The sequence below is a fragment of the Coenobita brevimanus genome, chromosome 46 (assembly GCF_032717465.1).
Source record: "Coenobita brevimanus isolate Jiangsu-jjx chromosome 46, ASM3271746v2, whole genome shotgun sequence".
Lineage (NCBI taxonomy): Eukaryota > Metazoa > Arthropoda > Malacostraca > Decapoda > Coenobitidae > Coenobita > Coenobita brevimanus.
In genome coordinates this window covers 408,782-425,344 of record NC_136999.1, presented here as the reverse complement: position 1 = coordinate 425,344, position 16,563 = coordinate 408,782, and the positions used below count along the sequence as shown (strand labels likewise).

General features: G+C 40.9%; 1 protein-coding gene across 1 annotated transcript; it reads right to left on the bottom strand.

Moving 5' to 3' along the window:
* Positions 1-7,780: 7,780 nt before the first annotated feature.
* LOC145398784 (uncharacterized) lies at positions 7,781-15,650 on the bottom strand. Its single transcript, XM_080271593.1, has 4 exons — positions 15,531-15,650; positions 10,955-11,164; positions 8,790-8,921; positions 7,781-7,978 (listed from the first exon to the last, which is right to left on the bottom strand). Exons 1-4 carry the CDS (start codon positions 15,648-15,650, stop codon positions 7,781-7,783), a joined length of 660 nt encoding a protein of 219 aa, XP_080127719.1.
* Positions 15,651-16,563: the final 913 nt, after the last annotated feature.

The following is a 16,563-nucleotide window of genomic DNA, read 5'->3' as shown; positions in this document are numbered from 1 at the left end:
TCAGACCTTAAATTTGACGACTGAGATAAATTTACCATACATTTACTTTGACTAATATTATATTTACGCCATAGACTCACCACTTACCTGCTAAGTAATTACTGCAGCTTAAGAATGTGCAAGATAATATACAAATTGCCAGATCTAGAAGTCAGAAAAGATTAATCCCAAATGCAGCTCCATAATGATCTACGTTATTTCACTTTTTTCTTCATTCCTTCACCGTTGAGACTTGAGACTGGTAGAATCTTGTATATTGATGGCATTTCTCCATATTACATTATGGACGACACATGAAAATCTGCTCGAATTTCCATTAGACCCAGTAAAATTATACCCTGTATACTTTCACAATAATCCAAATCCGCTACATGAATATAAAACTATATATATATAGCAAACGTTTCACTACGTTGGCAATAATGCTTACTTGAGTGTTTACAGGCAAGATCGATATTTCGGAAACACTTATTTCGGCTCCTTCCCTCCCTCCCCCTTTTTTTTTTTTTCTCCCACTGTTGAGTGATAGATGATGATTGAATATTTATCGTTGAAAAGGTATACGAAGTGCTTATACAACAAAAAGTGTTCCTAATCTTTAGGTTGTCTTGTAAAGTAGCATAAAAATTTGGAAAATGTTGGAAAACACAGGCATTTATCAGTGCACTGGAAGAGGGCAGCTATGTTTTAAGGCGCTTTTCCTTTTCGGATCTAGGAATGATTGTGGTTCGGGATGCCTTGCTCACACGGGTGTGATTAATAGCAGTCCAGTGGGGAGTGAGTGAATGAATGCGTGCGTACGTGACTGGGGAGTAAGTGATTGAGGGAGAGGAGGGTGGGGGGTAACTCAGCAGAGAAATACGCGTTTATGCGTGAGGAAATGAATGACAGGAGTGAGTGCGTTAGTGGATGACTGAGTTAGAAATGAGTGGGTGGGGAGCAAGTATCTGGAGTGACTGAGAAATGAGCGAGTGAGGAAAGTGAGGCGGATGAGTAGTGTGAGTGAGGAGTGAATCCAAAGTATTGAGTGAATGGATGGGGTGTGAATGAGTGAGGTTGTGGAAAGCGAGTGAATAACTAAGCTATTGAATATGTGAGTGGGGAGTGGGGGAACAAGGGAGTGAAATGAGTGGGGAGGGAGGAAAGATGTAGAATGAGTAGGAGTGAGGGTAGTAGTAGTAGTAGCAGCAATACTGTAGGGTAGCAGTTGTGGTAGTAGTAGTAGTAGTCTGTAAAAATAGTACCAGCAGCAGCAGCAGGAATAGTTGTAGTACCTTAGTAGTAGTAGTAGTATTAACTCCAGGCACATTTGACCATGAATCCAGTGGATGGCACACAGAATTTGTCCTCCATCCTCATTTCACAGGGTAGGGAGGGAACTGAGGGACATTTGTATAACTGGGCAGCAGAACCAACCAGTATATCAGTGCTACCACCTCATAAAGGAAGAAGAAATGGGTATAGAATGGTGAGGGAGGGGGGGGATAGGCGATGTAGGATGGATGTGGAGTTGACTGAACAGAGTGTGTGAAAAGGGGAAGGAAGAACTGAGGTGGAGTGGAGGGTAAAGTTCAATAAGCAGAGTTTTAGTTGGGGTGGGGTAGGGAGAGAAGTGATTGAGAAAGTGAGAGTGGAAGGAAGTAGTGGGAGGTAAAAGAGAACTTGATTTCCAGGAGGAAAGGGAAAGAATGAGGGTAGGAAGTGAGGAATGAATGAGAGGGTGTTGGAGTTTGTTTGTGTGGGAACTTTTCCCACCAAGCGGAATTCCCAGTTGCCCCCAGCCCGTGCCTGGGGCTCGGCAGGCAGCCTGACTCGGGCTGTGCTAGCGATAGGATACGCCCATGCCTGGACCTTTTAGAATAAATCCCAAGCTCACCTCACTGTTTCTGTCTCCCTCCTTGTTCTCACCCCACCAGGGGGGAAATGGAAGGAAAAGATAAGGCAGGAAAAAGGTGAAAAAAGTAAAAGAGTGCAAGGATTAGGGTAGGAAATGAAAGGACAAGAGGAGATGATGGGAGAGGAAGGGATAAGTGGCTAAGGTGATGGGGTAAGAATACGGGGAAAGTAAGGGAAGAAAAAGGAAGGGTGATGGGCAATATAAGAACTAGAGGGGTGAACAAAGGGATGCAGGTGTAGAAAAATGAGATGAGACAAGGGAAAATAGAGAACAGTGAAAGTGTTGGTGGGTGGAATACAAGGTGAGGAAGAGGAAGTGAGGGACTGGATGGTGGTGGTGGGTAGGAGTGAAGGAAGGTGTAAGAGAGAACAGCAGCAGGTGCAAGAAGAGCAGGAGACAATGGGAAATAATAGAGAGGATGAATAGAAGAGAGAGGAGGGGGAGGAGAAGTGAGACAAAGCCAGAATGCAGAATTCAGAGAGGACGAGATAAAAGAATACCCAACCATCTTACTCTAACCTGTCTTTGGGCTCATTTTGATCTGTTCACCTGGATGTGTTGTTGCTTAATTTGTCATATCAGTGTAGCTCACTTCCCATTTGTTCTTTTATAAGTTTTATTATCACAATGATACACTTCCACTCAATCTATCTCCATGTAATCTATGCCCATTCACTTAACCCTTCTGCTGGCACGGGCTACAACCAAGTATTAATGCCAAGGATAAAATTTTGTACAGTATATAATGTATTTTATCCATGGTCAAAAAGCAAAAGTCCCTGAATTGAATAAGAAAAAGGCTGTCTGTTTTCACCTGCCAGAACGGAGCCACTCTCACAACTGAAATACTAATTCACAAGTGCATGAAATTTAATGAGCATTAGTTATGATGTACTGTAGGTGTTAATCTCCTAGGCTAGTAAAATTTATCCTCCAGTATAACTACACTTGGTCATCAATACAGCTGAAAGAAATTAGATACCTTTGTTAGGTAACAAATGCACTTGAGTCAAGGATCAAACCTAAAGAATTAAACACAGGTGTTTATAAGAACAGTTGTAAAACTATATTTTCATACCCACAAGTTACTATAGTTCTTTCATCTTAATATGACTCATATGTTCATCTTACTGTAGCATATTTTGCACAGCTCAGTGGCAAGATAATGCTATGGCTTTACATCCTTTTCATAGCGTGTTTTGTGATTATACCGGTACTCCATTCCAGCCAACTTGCTCATGAATTCACACCACCACTGCCTGAAGTTGACTAAGATAATTTTCTTCCTGTTGATAATATAGGTATCTGAGTCACACAGTATGCTCTTAGTGTACAGTACTTATTTGTAAATACAAAACTAACTTTCTATGAGTCTTGGGTGGTGGCTGAGAATGAGGCTCTAAGGATAAGCTGGCTGGCTACAGTGTCATCCACAGTACTGTATATACTGGTTGTTCATTCATTTTAAGTAGGAAGAGATTTTTGTCCTGTACAGTCTCTTCCATGTAGTTTACAGAGGAAAAAAACATCAGTGAGGCACTACATTAATTCCACAGCATTTCTTCCTGACTAGCATCATAATCTAGTGCTGATCTCTTGTTATTGCTCAGCATTCAAGATGGAGAAACATCAATTTCATGCCTACTTAAAATGAATACAGTACAATGCTAGGATACTGTTCTGAGTCAAGATTCTCAATGAAGAGGTGACAATTTTAAGCTAAGTGAAGTTGAAAATCATACAAGTGTCAAACATTATTTTCATCAGTATCAAGAAGCAAACAGATATACCTCCTTACAAAATGATGTTCTTCAATATAATTCCACAAACAGCAATTTTAATCTGTTCCAAAACAGACTTACATTCAGCCAGGACTCACTCCCTTCATGCCTTCTCTTACTCCTGCACTCTTAACTCCACCACCTGCAACTATTGCAATGATTTGGAATGGACAATATTTGGTGCTGAAGAGGGATGCCTTTATGTGGTGGCACTGATGTAAACTGGTCAGCACTACTGTCTCATTATACAAACATCCCTCAACTCCCTCCCTATGCTGGATCTACTACTTGGTAAAAAGACAAATGTTCCTCAACAGCTTCCCTATCCCTTTCAAGGAGGATAGTGGACTGCAGGAGGACAACTTAGTTCTGCACTCTACCAGGTTTAGGTTTCATATCCCCATTATCCCTCTTCATCTGATTTGCTGCCTTAAATATCATATTTTTCCTTTCCTCATGATTAAGGTTATCAAATAAAGTCTCTGTGACTCAGACTTTGATCTGTATACTTCTCGTTTAGCCCTACACTTGGCAGCCAAGTATTCCTCCTTGTTACCACCCTCCTTCCATTCCCGGAAAAGCCTTCTTTTCTCTTTAACTGCAGCTTCTACACCCTCATCCCACCACCAAGTTGCTTTGTGTCTTGATGGGCCCCTTGTCCAACTGCATATTACATCAGTAACTCTCAAGAGGTTGTTCCTCAGGGCTCTGTACTGTTCATTAACGCCTCTGTCTACGGTTCCCTCTTCAGCCACCACTCTCCTCATCTCGCTATAGAAGGCATCCCTTACTACTTGGTTTTCCAGCCTCCATATTTTCCTACTAGGTACATAAGTACTCTTTTTCATCACTTGTTCTTTAAGCACCATCTCACAAATCAACAGTTTGTGCTGTTGCACACATTTCTCGCTTCCTATAACTTTAACATTCCTCACTAACCTCCTATCAGCCCTCCTGACCAGAAAATAATCTATCTGACTGCAACTCCAGGTTCATCCTGATATGGCATCAATGGACTGCAGGCTGATACTGCCTTACTCCTGCAGTCCACTATTATCTTGACAAACAGGAGGGGGAGTGAGGGACATTTCTATAACCAGGCAACTCCACAACCCCATCTAGGCCACCACATGAAGTTGTTCTTCTCCAGCACCATTGCAAGGAGAAAATAAATATGCATTATTAGACTGAAGAGGTTAAAGGTGATGGAGTTATGATTGAAAGAATATGGGCAGGTGTGGAAGGCTGAGTCATTTGTATCTCTCTCTCTATATCAGTTCACATTAGACCTACTGTAGGACCAGACCTTCTTCACAAAGTGAGTGATAGCCAGAATAACTCTCTCACATGCTGGCAAAGTATGAAAGGAAAAGGACGTGAGTCAAGCCCAAGTGTAATTCTGATGCAGAATGGACTTTACACCCACACTCCTGCATCCTTCACCAACAAAACAATAATGCTGTCCACAGTCTACAAACTTAATCCTTTCAACTCATTCTGAATCAGCACCATTCTACTGTAAATGATAATTTATGGTGACAGCCACATATGAAATTAACTACCTGCTCATTTCAATAATATACAGCTGCTTACTTATGAACTCATGTTACAGTACAAATTTTTTATTATTTATTTATTTATTTTTTTGAAGACCACAGAATTATCATTTTAATGACATTTACAAAATACAGCATTTTACGGTAATTATTAAGACTTAATGCTACTGTATTCATGATTAAATTTACTTAAAGCAACTGGTATACAATTTTAGTTTCTTTGCTGACATGATTTGTATATATTTGGCCTTGGGTATAAGTGAATATTTCCAGATTGTTCAAGTAATAAGCAAACTCCGTAACCAATTAAATTCCTAAGTAGAGATGCAACTGTATTCTCTATTAATTTCATATAAGCTCTCTCCACATGATTATATTCAATTTAGGAGAGACTTTTAGAACTAGGGAGACTAGGTGAATTAGAAATAATATCACTAATCACTGACCCCTTTACTACAAAAGATCTTCTCTAAGATGAAAAAATATAGCCTGGACATACGAGCAAGAATAAGCTACAAAATGGCATCACCGGATTTAAACGATTTAGTTGACTGCTGATTAACAGGTAACTACAGAACAGTCGGTTTGTTTTCACCTGACAAAGATCCCTAATCCCATGCAGCTAAACTGATGGTGTCTCTTTTTTGTCGCTGGCTGTCCATCCCTCAACTTGAGCATTGGATCTGACTATAGTCGCGGCGCATGACTCTGAGGTTGTTATTATCATGCTCTGGCAACCTACCATTCAAAAGTGCGTCTGATTTCGTGTATAATATGAGAAGCATGTGATTCATGTATAATATGTTCGTGTATAACAATATTCGTGTATAATATATTCGTGCATAATAACATGATTCGTGTATAATATGACATGAAATCGGACGCACTTTTGAAAGGTAGGTTGCCAGGGTACGATAATGACAACCTCAGAAGCCGATTCATTCCTGCCTCATTACTATGGTTCATCCAGTTACATGCAACCACAACTTAGTATTCAAGCTGTGTCTGTGGCACAGCTCAGTCAGCTGAAAACAAGCTGACTATAGTCAGTCTCTTCCAAAAATCTCAGTGAAACAGTCAGTAAGATTCAGTCTTATCCAAAAATCTCAGTGAAATAGTCAGTAAGATTCAGTCTTATCCAAAAATCTCAGTGAAACAGTCAGTAAGATTCAGTCTTATCCAAAAATCTCATTGAAACAGTCAGTAAGATTTAAAAACTAAGACTTACTGAATTACGAAAAAAAAAAAAGGAGAGCAAATATTGTACTATACATTAGAATGACATTGAAATGATAATGAAAATGAATAGTAAAAAAATAATAATCTGTACACATAGCCATGAAAGGAAGTAACAGTAGCCTATGTAAAAAACAAGGAATAAAGTAACAAAATCTTCATTACAAGTAGCCTCTTTTGACATCCTTTTTGCTCTTTTGTAAGTCTTCAGTAAATTAGGGAAAAATTGCCTGTTATAGTTCCATTACTAACTATAAAGCTGAGCTACCAGTTTCCTCCAGCATCTTCACAGTGTGGTACTAATATGACAAGGCTGCTCCACAGCCTAGTTATACAGAACTGTACCAACATCCCTCAACACTCTCACTATTCCCTGAAAAAAAGATGACAGACTGCAGAAGCACAACTACAGCTTGTAATCCATCAGGTTCTTCTCCAGATTACTGTAGAGCAACAACAACACTAATAACAACCATTTTATCCCAATTTACCACACTGGTTGAATGGAAAAAAGTTAAGATACACAAACAATTCTCATTTCGATCTGAGAATGTTTTCTCAGTTTTTCACACAACTGGAAATGTAAACTGTGGGATATTGGTAAATTTGATATTATAGGTGACAATGGTCCATGTAGTGACATCAAAAGTAGGCTTTTGTGTTGTGCTGATGTAATGCATTAGACCCACTGCACTCATGTGATTTTGAGATTCCCAGTGATCTACTGAGTTAAGGTGCTCCAACTGGCTGTGACCCAGAAGGGTTTCATTCTGAGGAATGGCTGGGGCTTATTGCTCATGTAATGCTACTCAGATGAAGCAACTGGCCACTCTTGCCTTCAATAACATCATCAACATTTAACAAAAACTCTCCATACTGTGGAAGCACTGGGTTTATGAAGAATCTGAAAGAAGATAGTGGTTGGCTGCAAAGAATCTGAGACACTCCATCTGCTGTTTAAGTGGACAGTGCAAGGTTTCCAATGAATTTAAGACATACCACTTGCAGTTTAAGTGAATAGTACTTGGTATCTGAAGAATTAAAACACTCCATCTGCTGTTTACATGGGCTGTGCTAGGTTCTTGAAGAGTGTATGTGAATAGTGCCACATTTGTGAAGAATCTGCAATACATTCCCAACAAGGTCTAGGTGCATGTGGTGGGTCTCCAGAGAATCTGGAAGAGGCACTTCATCTGCTGCTTAAGGAGAGTGTACAGCACTAAGTTTCCAAAGAATTAAAACACTCCATCAGCTGTTTACATGGACAGATTAAGGTTTCCAAAGAATCTGAAACACATTCCATACTAGGTCTAAGTGGATGTGGCGGGTTTACGTAGTATCTCAAAGAGGCACTCCATTTGCTGCTTCATCTTCTCCATGCCCTCCAGGATCTGTATAGCCTTATCCAACTCCTCCTTACTCCGCTCCAACAACCCCATTGCCTCCTTGTACCGAGCCTCATCCACCACCTTGATCTGACACTCCGTCTCACTCAGTATTGCACTAATCTGGAACCATAAGTCTTATTTAAAGTTGTTTTGCCTACAGTTGAGTCTAACTATCTGTGGTTACACACCTTAATCCTGGAAGAAATGGTCACAAACAAATTGCCTCCATGTGCACCTTGTCCTTTGCCATCAGGCTGCCTTCCTTCAACTCATCCAACTTAATTCAGACACCACTCCTTCTAATCCTCTGTCTCCCTCCACCTCACTCACATACCACTCCTCCTCATCCTCTGTCTCCCCCTCTCCTTCCACCTCACTCACATACACTAGTCTAGTCACAATTTCATTCATCATTCTTTCCACATGACCAAACCACCTAAGGGTACTTCTCCTAACACTCTCCAGCACATCAACAGCAACACCACAATGTCCCCCCCAACCCCCCAAAAAAAAGATTGAAGGGGTTAATTAAATAACTAAATACTTGCTTACCATCTCTCATATTTTCTTGTCAATATATGACATAAGGACACTGTATCTGCTTTGTAAGTTGGTGACATGCAGAACACAACACTGCCTTCATGTAGTGGCACTGATATAACCAGGTGGTGGAGCTGCTCAGTTATACAAATACTGTATCCCTCAGCCTCCTCCCTATCCCCCCCTCCCCCTCAAAGAGGAGAGGGGTAATTTTAGCTTGCAGTCCACCCCAGTTTTGCAAATGTCCTTTAGTTCTTTCCCTGTCCTCCAAAAAAAGGGGGATGTAACTTCAGCCTACAGTCCATATGGTTCACATTCAAATAAGCCTGTGTTGTAACTACTACTGAACTAGTATCACTGCTACTACTTCTGTAACAAAACGCTGGTTTACCTTCTCTGGAATCTTCTCTTCAATGTCTGACATGAGGGCACAGTATTTGTCTTGTAAATTGTTGACCAGGAGAACGCAACTCTCCGTCTGGCTCGACACCGCGTGGAGATCATCAATGCCTTGGCCATTAATCTGTTTTAAAAAAGTACCTCCTATCCTCATTATAACTTTTTAACACTCAGGTTTCTATACTCAGTCTCAGCTGAATAAAATTACCTGACATTACCTAAACATAGCTGGACACTGCCAGTACATTCTCTGCATCCTGACCATTTATCTGTTGCAACAAAGCAGATAGACTGACAGACAGACAGACATGGATTGATGCTGAATTTACCAAAACAGGAGCATCACTTGTTGTTGCTACTTAACCCACTTAGCTCAAATCTGTCTGGCCGAGCAGATCTGTCGACCACAGGTAAACAAATGCTTCTGCGGTGTCATCCAGGCACACTACAATACATACATCATGTAGGAATGCAGTGCCCCCTTGTGGTAGAAAGCACCCCACCGGGGTCATACCATGGTCCTTCCCAGCGTGAAATGCAGGGGAATGTTAGGAGGTTTGGATCCTGGGTGGATGATGTAGCTGTTGCACATAGGGTGCACAGCACCACCTAGTGTAAATTCCTTATCAGCACCAGGAGCATCAGTAACAGTGAGTGGTGGCTGAAGGTGGTCATTACAGGCATTAATAAAGTGTGACCTGTAGCTGGTGAAGTCTGTATGAAAGACTGGCTAGAAAAGTGTATGTGAGACATCATCATCATCATCATCCGGACCTCCTTTTCCACCCTAGGGCAGGGTGAGGAGTAGCAATGCCCAGACAGCCCCAGTTTGCTCAATTCAATGGGCTATGCTTCCATTTACTCATCATTCAAGCCCCCAGAATCCTGGCTCCATTGGATATGCCAAAAACATTCACCACATTGTGTAGCTTCACATAAACGTATCCAATTGAGTCAATCCAGACGCTGCCGCCTTAAAAAGGGATGCTAAATCCCTGATAATGCACTTCTCCTCACAACACTGGTCCACCCAGCTCGATCTCTTGCCAGTTCCCTAGCCTCAACGACTTCCAAACCTCTCTTCCTCACATATTCATCCACCATATCTCTCCACCTTCTCCTTGGCCTACCTCACCTCCTCCCTCCTTCAAATTTGCTCAGATATACCATTTTCACCACTCTATTGTTATCCATTCTCTCCACATGACCATATCATCTCAGTACACTCTCTTCGATTCTGATGTCCACCGACTTCCTCACTCCACATCCATCACGAATCACATTATTTCATATCCTATCCACCCTCTGTACTCCACATACATTCCTCAGCAGTCCCATCTCCACTTCTTACTCTTGACTTTTCATTTTCATGCCACACCATAGTCTCACACCCATATTTAAAGTTGGCACTAACACTCCTTCACGTAAGCCTCGTGCAGCTGGAACACTCAAGCCTCTATTTCTTATCAAGGCCTTCATTGCACAAGCTACTTTTCTTCCTTGTGTCGCTCTACATTCAACCTCTTCTGCACATTTTCCTCTCTTTTCTATCACTGTACCCAGGTATATGAACTCTCTCACCAATTCCAGTCTCTCTCCATTCACTGTAACATCGCACTGGGAGTTGCCTTCTCTCTAAGTAACCATCACTTTACTCTTTTCTACATTTATTCTCAAGGCATGTTGCTCACAGACATCAGCAAAACTCTGCACTAGCCTACGGTTCTTGTCCGCGATTTGCAAGCAGTATTGCATCATCAGCATACAACAAATTAGAGTTATTTCATCCATTACCATTCATTACCAACACCATCACTCTCTCCATGACTTGTGTTTTTACTTCTCTGAGTACCCCATCCATAGATATATTAAACAACTATGGGGACATCACACAACCTTATGATGGTAGTGAAGCGTGTGTAAGGGTTAATGGGCATCTAATTGAATGGTTCACAATCAGTGTGGGCATGAGTGAGACATCTGACTATAAACTGATAAAGAGATAGACATGATGCTATTACCAAAAAGGAGTATCAATGACAGAGGCTTGTGTAGTCGGTGAGGTCTGTTTGAAAGACTGACTGGAAGAGTGCGAATGTGTATGAGTGAAGCACCTGACTATGGACAGATAAACAGGTAGACAGATGATGCTATTACCAAAAGAGAAGCATCAGTGACAGTGGCTTGTGGTTGAAGGTGGTTGTTGCAGGCATCCAGAAGCTTTGACCTGTAGCTGGTGAGAGCTGTGTGTACATCTGAGGCTTGGTTGAGGTTGTCATCGATGTCTTTGAGGGTGTTGTGCAAACCTTCATTCCTCAGCTCAAAGTACTCTTGCATGCTGGTACGCAGATTCTCGAGATGTACAACCTGATGGGAGATTTTTTTTTTTTTAATGCAAGAAAGGAGAAATCAAAGGCCAGCAGCCTACAAATTGCTCCCTCCAAGAAAAGAAACAAAAACAAGATAAGAGAGAGCCAAATTTAAAATCCATTAATTTCAAGATGCTTGGACACACTACACCTGAAAGGCTGAAAAGTGTGGGCAGTAGGAAAAACAGACAGAGGGAGACAGTTCAAGAGCTGATCTGTTGCATACATGATGGACTGGGAATAGTGGTTAACTCTTGCATGAGAGAGTTGGACAGAAAAGTGATGAGAGTTTGCTGCTACGTGGGTGCTACGTGCCTGCCATAGTACTGGAGGGATGCAAGCAGACAGTTTAGAAGAGCAGTGACCATTGAAGTAGCAACAGAATAGAGATAAAGATGCAAAAGTGTGGCAAAGAGACGGATGTTGAAGGGAGCCAGTACAAGGATGAGAGTTAATGAGATTAAAAGCCTTTGACTCGACCCTGTTGAGAAGAGCTGTATGTGGGGAACCGCCCCACACATAAGAGTTGTACTCCACACGGTGGGGGGGGAGGGATAAAACTCGTGTATAGTCAACAACTGTGAAGGGGTAAAGAATGTATGGAGTCAGCTTAGCACACCCAATCTCTTGGAAGCAGATTTAACATGTGAGGTAATATGTTCTTTCCAAGATAAATCTCGAGAGAATGAAGCCCCAGGTATGTTTAAAGATGATGCAGCATTGAGCTGGATATTGTTAAAAATTAGAGGGTATTCCTGTGGAAGATTCTGTCTGGTTGATATAGGTAAGAACTGAGTTTTTGATGCATAAAAACAAGGTTATTATTACCCTAATCAGAGACATAAGCCAAGTCAGACAGTAGGTGTGCCATAGCCTCATCCCTTGTTTGTTGAAGTAACTGCTGAGATGGATGCTGCGGGAAGCGAATGGAAAGGTGAAAGGTGGAGTCATCAGCATAGAGTGGATAGAGTTAATGTAAAGCTTACAAGGTCATTGGTGAATAAAAGGAAGAGAGTTGGTGATAGGACAGAGCCCTCAGGAACAACACTACTGATAGCTCTACGAAAAGTACAGTGGCCATCTACAACAGCGGCTACCATATAGAACGACCAGACAGGAAACCAGAGATGAAGGCACAGATAGAAGGATAGAAACCGTAAGAGGGTAGCTTGGATGTTAAAGATTTATGCCCGACTCGATTGAAAGCCTTTGATATGTCAAGTGCAATGGCAAAGCTTTCGCCAAAGTCCTGAAAGGTGGATGACCTGGAGTCTGAAAGGTAAATGAGAAGATCACCAACGATGCGTTTTGTGGAACCCATACTGACGATCAGAAAGAAGGTTGTGATAGGAACAATGCTTTAAAATATTTTTGTTAAGAACAGTCTCGAAAACTTTTGAAATACAGGATGTTAAAGCAATTGGATGATAGTTAGAGGGTTGGGAATGGTCACCCTTCTTTGGGACAGGCTGAATGAAAGCTTTTAGCAAGAAGGAAAAGTGCAAGTTGACAGACAAATTTGAAAGAGTTTACCTAAGCAGGGTGTAAACACAGAAGCACAGTTCCTGGGGACAACAGGATGGACTCCATCAGGCCCAAATGCATTGTTAATATTGAAGCCAATGATGGCACAAAATACATCAACTGAAGAAATTTTAATGTCAGCCATAAGAAAGTCAGAGGAGGGAAGAGATGGAGGGACAGCACCGGAATCATTTAAGGTGGAATTGTAGGAGAAAGTCTGAAAGAAGAGTTCTGCTTTATTATTAGAAGAAATAGCTACAGGGCCATCAGAGTGGAAAAGAGGAAGGAAGGATGATGAGGTAAAGTTGTTGGAAATGTTTTTGCCAAGGTGCCAGAAGGAGTGGGAGAAATTCAAGTTGGAGAGTTCAGAGAATTTAGTATGAATGAAATTATTTTTAGCAGAGCGAAGAACAGACTTAGCATGATTCCGGGTAGAAACATAAAAAAGATGAGATTCAGGGTTGGGTTGGCTCTGGTACCTTTTGCAGGCCTTCTCCATGTTGTGGATCACACTAGAACAAGTGTCATTAAACCATGTTTTTTTTTTGCATTAGTCAAAGGATATGAGAAAGGAATGTATAATTCCATGCCTGAGAAAATAACCTCCGTAATGCGTATGGCACACTAAGATGGCTCTCGGCCATGGAAGAAATGATCAATCCATGGGAAACCAAAGAAGTACTGCCTGAGGGCCTCCCATTCAGCAGTTTATCATCATCATCATCTTTTATTGCTTACCATCCTTGAACTGGGCACTGAATGAATAAATACAGCTCAATAACAAATGCGCTTAAAAGTTCAAACTTAAAACGATACCAAATGTCACACTTGCTGATGATAATCTCGCCATAACCCTTAAGTCATCCGGGGGAGGCGGTGGCTGAATCAGTAGAGCGGCAGCCTGCAGTCCTAACGGACCAAGGATCGAATCCCGACTGGGGCAGGGAACAGTTTAAGGATTTGAATTTCCTAAAAGCAGACTTTCCTGATCTACCAGATGACCTGCCGACATGTTGTAAAAATACCCCTGCTCCCCGCTAATATCAATACACTAGTCTTGTATGAGACAACTCCAGCATGTATTCAATATGGATGGTGGGTGTTAGTGCCGAAGTGGTGACATGTGGAGGTGTAGAAGGAATACTGGGCCTTGGGATAGGTCACTGCCCCAAGAAATAGGCCCTGAAGCCTTTGCCTAAGGTCGGACACACTAAAAAAAAAAAAAAAAAAAAAAAATCATCATTAACAATATCACCATAATTATCCAGACCTATTTTCCCACTAAAAAATGGGGTGAGGAAGGGTCCAGAGAGAGAGAGAGAGAGAGAGAGGAAAAAAAAATTACAATGACTAAATAAGGAGCTAACCAAAATACTGTTATGTCCCTGTCCCACACCGCCACAGCAGTCGTTCAGTATAGGAAGGACGGTGCCCAGTGAGTTGTTCTTCGTAAGCTCAGCCTTTCGGTGTGCATCAACGAGATCAGCTCAGACGTTGTAAATAAACACTGGCTTCTTATGTTCGCTGTACTTATTTTCCACGTAATTACACTTAATGTTTGCCAGCTACACTTCACTGTTTTCACAAGTACAGTACTGGAGCTATACAATCTTCACTAACTGCACTGACGCTGAACTAAACTCAAACTGAACTGAAAAACCTCTAGTCCCTTCCCCATCCTTATATAAGCTTCCTATATAGGCTACTAGAATGAGCCACTACACTCTCAGAGAAGCGACAGTTACCAACTCAGAGACATCCAAAATATCCAGAGTTTTCTTACACTGCGTAACACTCTAAATTGTTTAGCGTACAAACTGAGATAAAATTATATGATTTAACAATAACCTAAACAAAGCATTATAGAGAAAATTGGGAATAAGACTGAATGCATAACATTACAATGTACATCCACTCACAGCGGCAAGCTAACTGACACGTAACTGAAAAATACGAGATCTGAGAACCTTCCAGAGTTCCAGTACTTCCTATCTAACAAATCCCACTTCTCAACAATACAGTATCAGTTTGATGAACACAAAAGACAAGAACTGAATACAAGTTACCAGGCAGCAGAACACATGTTAATAATATGCTTATCATTTCTTACTACAAACAAAATATGGTTACAGACTTGATAACTACAGCCACACAGTCATCACTCTTAGCCAAGAAGTATTTATATACATATGCAGAATCCAAGATGAAACTCTCACATTCTTACAAATCTTATTACACATCCTAGATTTCTTTTTCCTCAACTGCTTCCACCAACTGCTGGGAAGAAATAAACTGGTTCTGGAACTTGGTCAGCTTCCAGTCCATTGAAAACATAAGCTGTACCACAGCCAACCTCAAAATTATGATTTCTTTAAAAGGAAACATAATGGAACTTTTGAACTGATTATTTTTCACTCTGACTCTAATTAAACACTTCCAGTCCTTTTTCAGTGTACTGTAGTTATGCAGAACTAGAGTATGATGGTACCCAGTAAAAGCACTGGAAAAGAGGGAAGTTTGCCAAAACTTGCAGCCAAAACTATGTACTGTGACAAAAATTCACCTATCACTGCACAGTGCCTACTTCATACTTAAAGCATGTCTGTCTCTTTCTTCCCTGATGCAATATACCAAGGAGAATCATCTATGGGCAAATAAACATACCAAGCTTCTCTCATCCTGGGAGTATTAGCAAGCAGAGGAAAGTGAGAAACAGAAGGGGTGAAATATTAGACAAACTCAAGTCCCTGACTGTAAAATATTCTCAAGAACTTCAGCCTGCAGTCCACTGGGTTCACATTTCAGATGAACCTGGGGTCACTACAGCAACATGTACTTACTAAAATATTCATGATGGTTTGATGATATTCCTTAAGAAAATGCCATTTCCTCTTTTGGGCCATTTGGAATGCACTGTGTGCTTCCACCAGCTCATGGCGAAGTTCCTCCACTTTCTCCATACCAGTATTGAAGATGAAGCTGAAACATGAGGGAAAAATTATTACTACTTCTCTCATAACACCTCTTTCAAGCATAAGGGTCTGAGGCTAATCTCTCACGGCCCAGTTTAAAGATGAAGCTAAAACAGGATGGAAAAATGCTAACTGCTAATTTCATACTGTAGTACCACCATCAAAATGTTAGGGCCCGAGACTAGGCTCCCACAGTTCATCTGAAGATGAGGTTGAAACAAGGGTAGCATTAAAAAAAAAAAAAAAAAAAAAAAAAAAAACACTTCCAATTGTTGGAGTTCAAGGTTAGAACAGTGCAGTACATTTGACACTTATAAAGCAGTAGCCTACCAGGTGTTGGCACTTCTTATCAGGTGATCCAGGTGTTGTCACTCATTATAAAGTTGCCCCCCAGATGATGACATTCTCAACAAAGGTGCCCAGGACGTTGGTACTTGGGTAATCCTTCAGGAGACATAGGACCACCTTATTTTGCAGTTTTCTTCCATTTTTTCCTTACCTAAGCTCTGTATGGGACTCTTTAGGTATTTTCTGGCTGCATGTTACAATTTCAAAGTTTTTATTTCTTTTAAAAGTTGTGAAAAGCAGTGTAATAAGCAGTATTGGTTTACAGATGGAAACCATATTGTGGTGTGCAAAGACTGACAGACGTCATCTTGGAAAGCTATTTAAAAAAAAAAAAAAAAAAAAAAAAAAATCCTTTATCAGTGCCTACTAATCCAAACCTAAGTTTTCATAATTTAACCCAACATTATTTACCCTAACCTAATGTAACCTATTTTATGCCAACATAACCAACTTCATGCTAATCTAACCAAACTTATCCTTACCCAGCCTATCCTTTATGTACCATAATCATACTGTACTTTTCCATACTTATTGATGGATCCTCTTCACACTC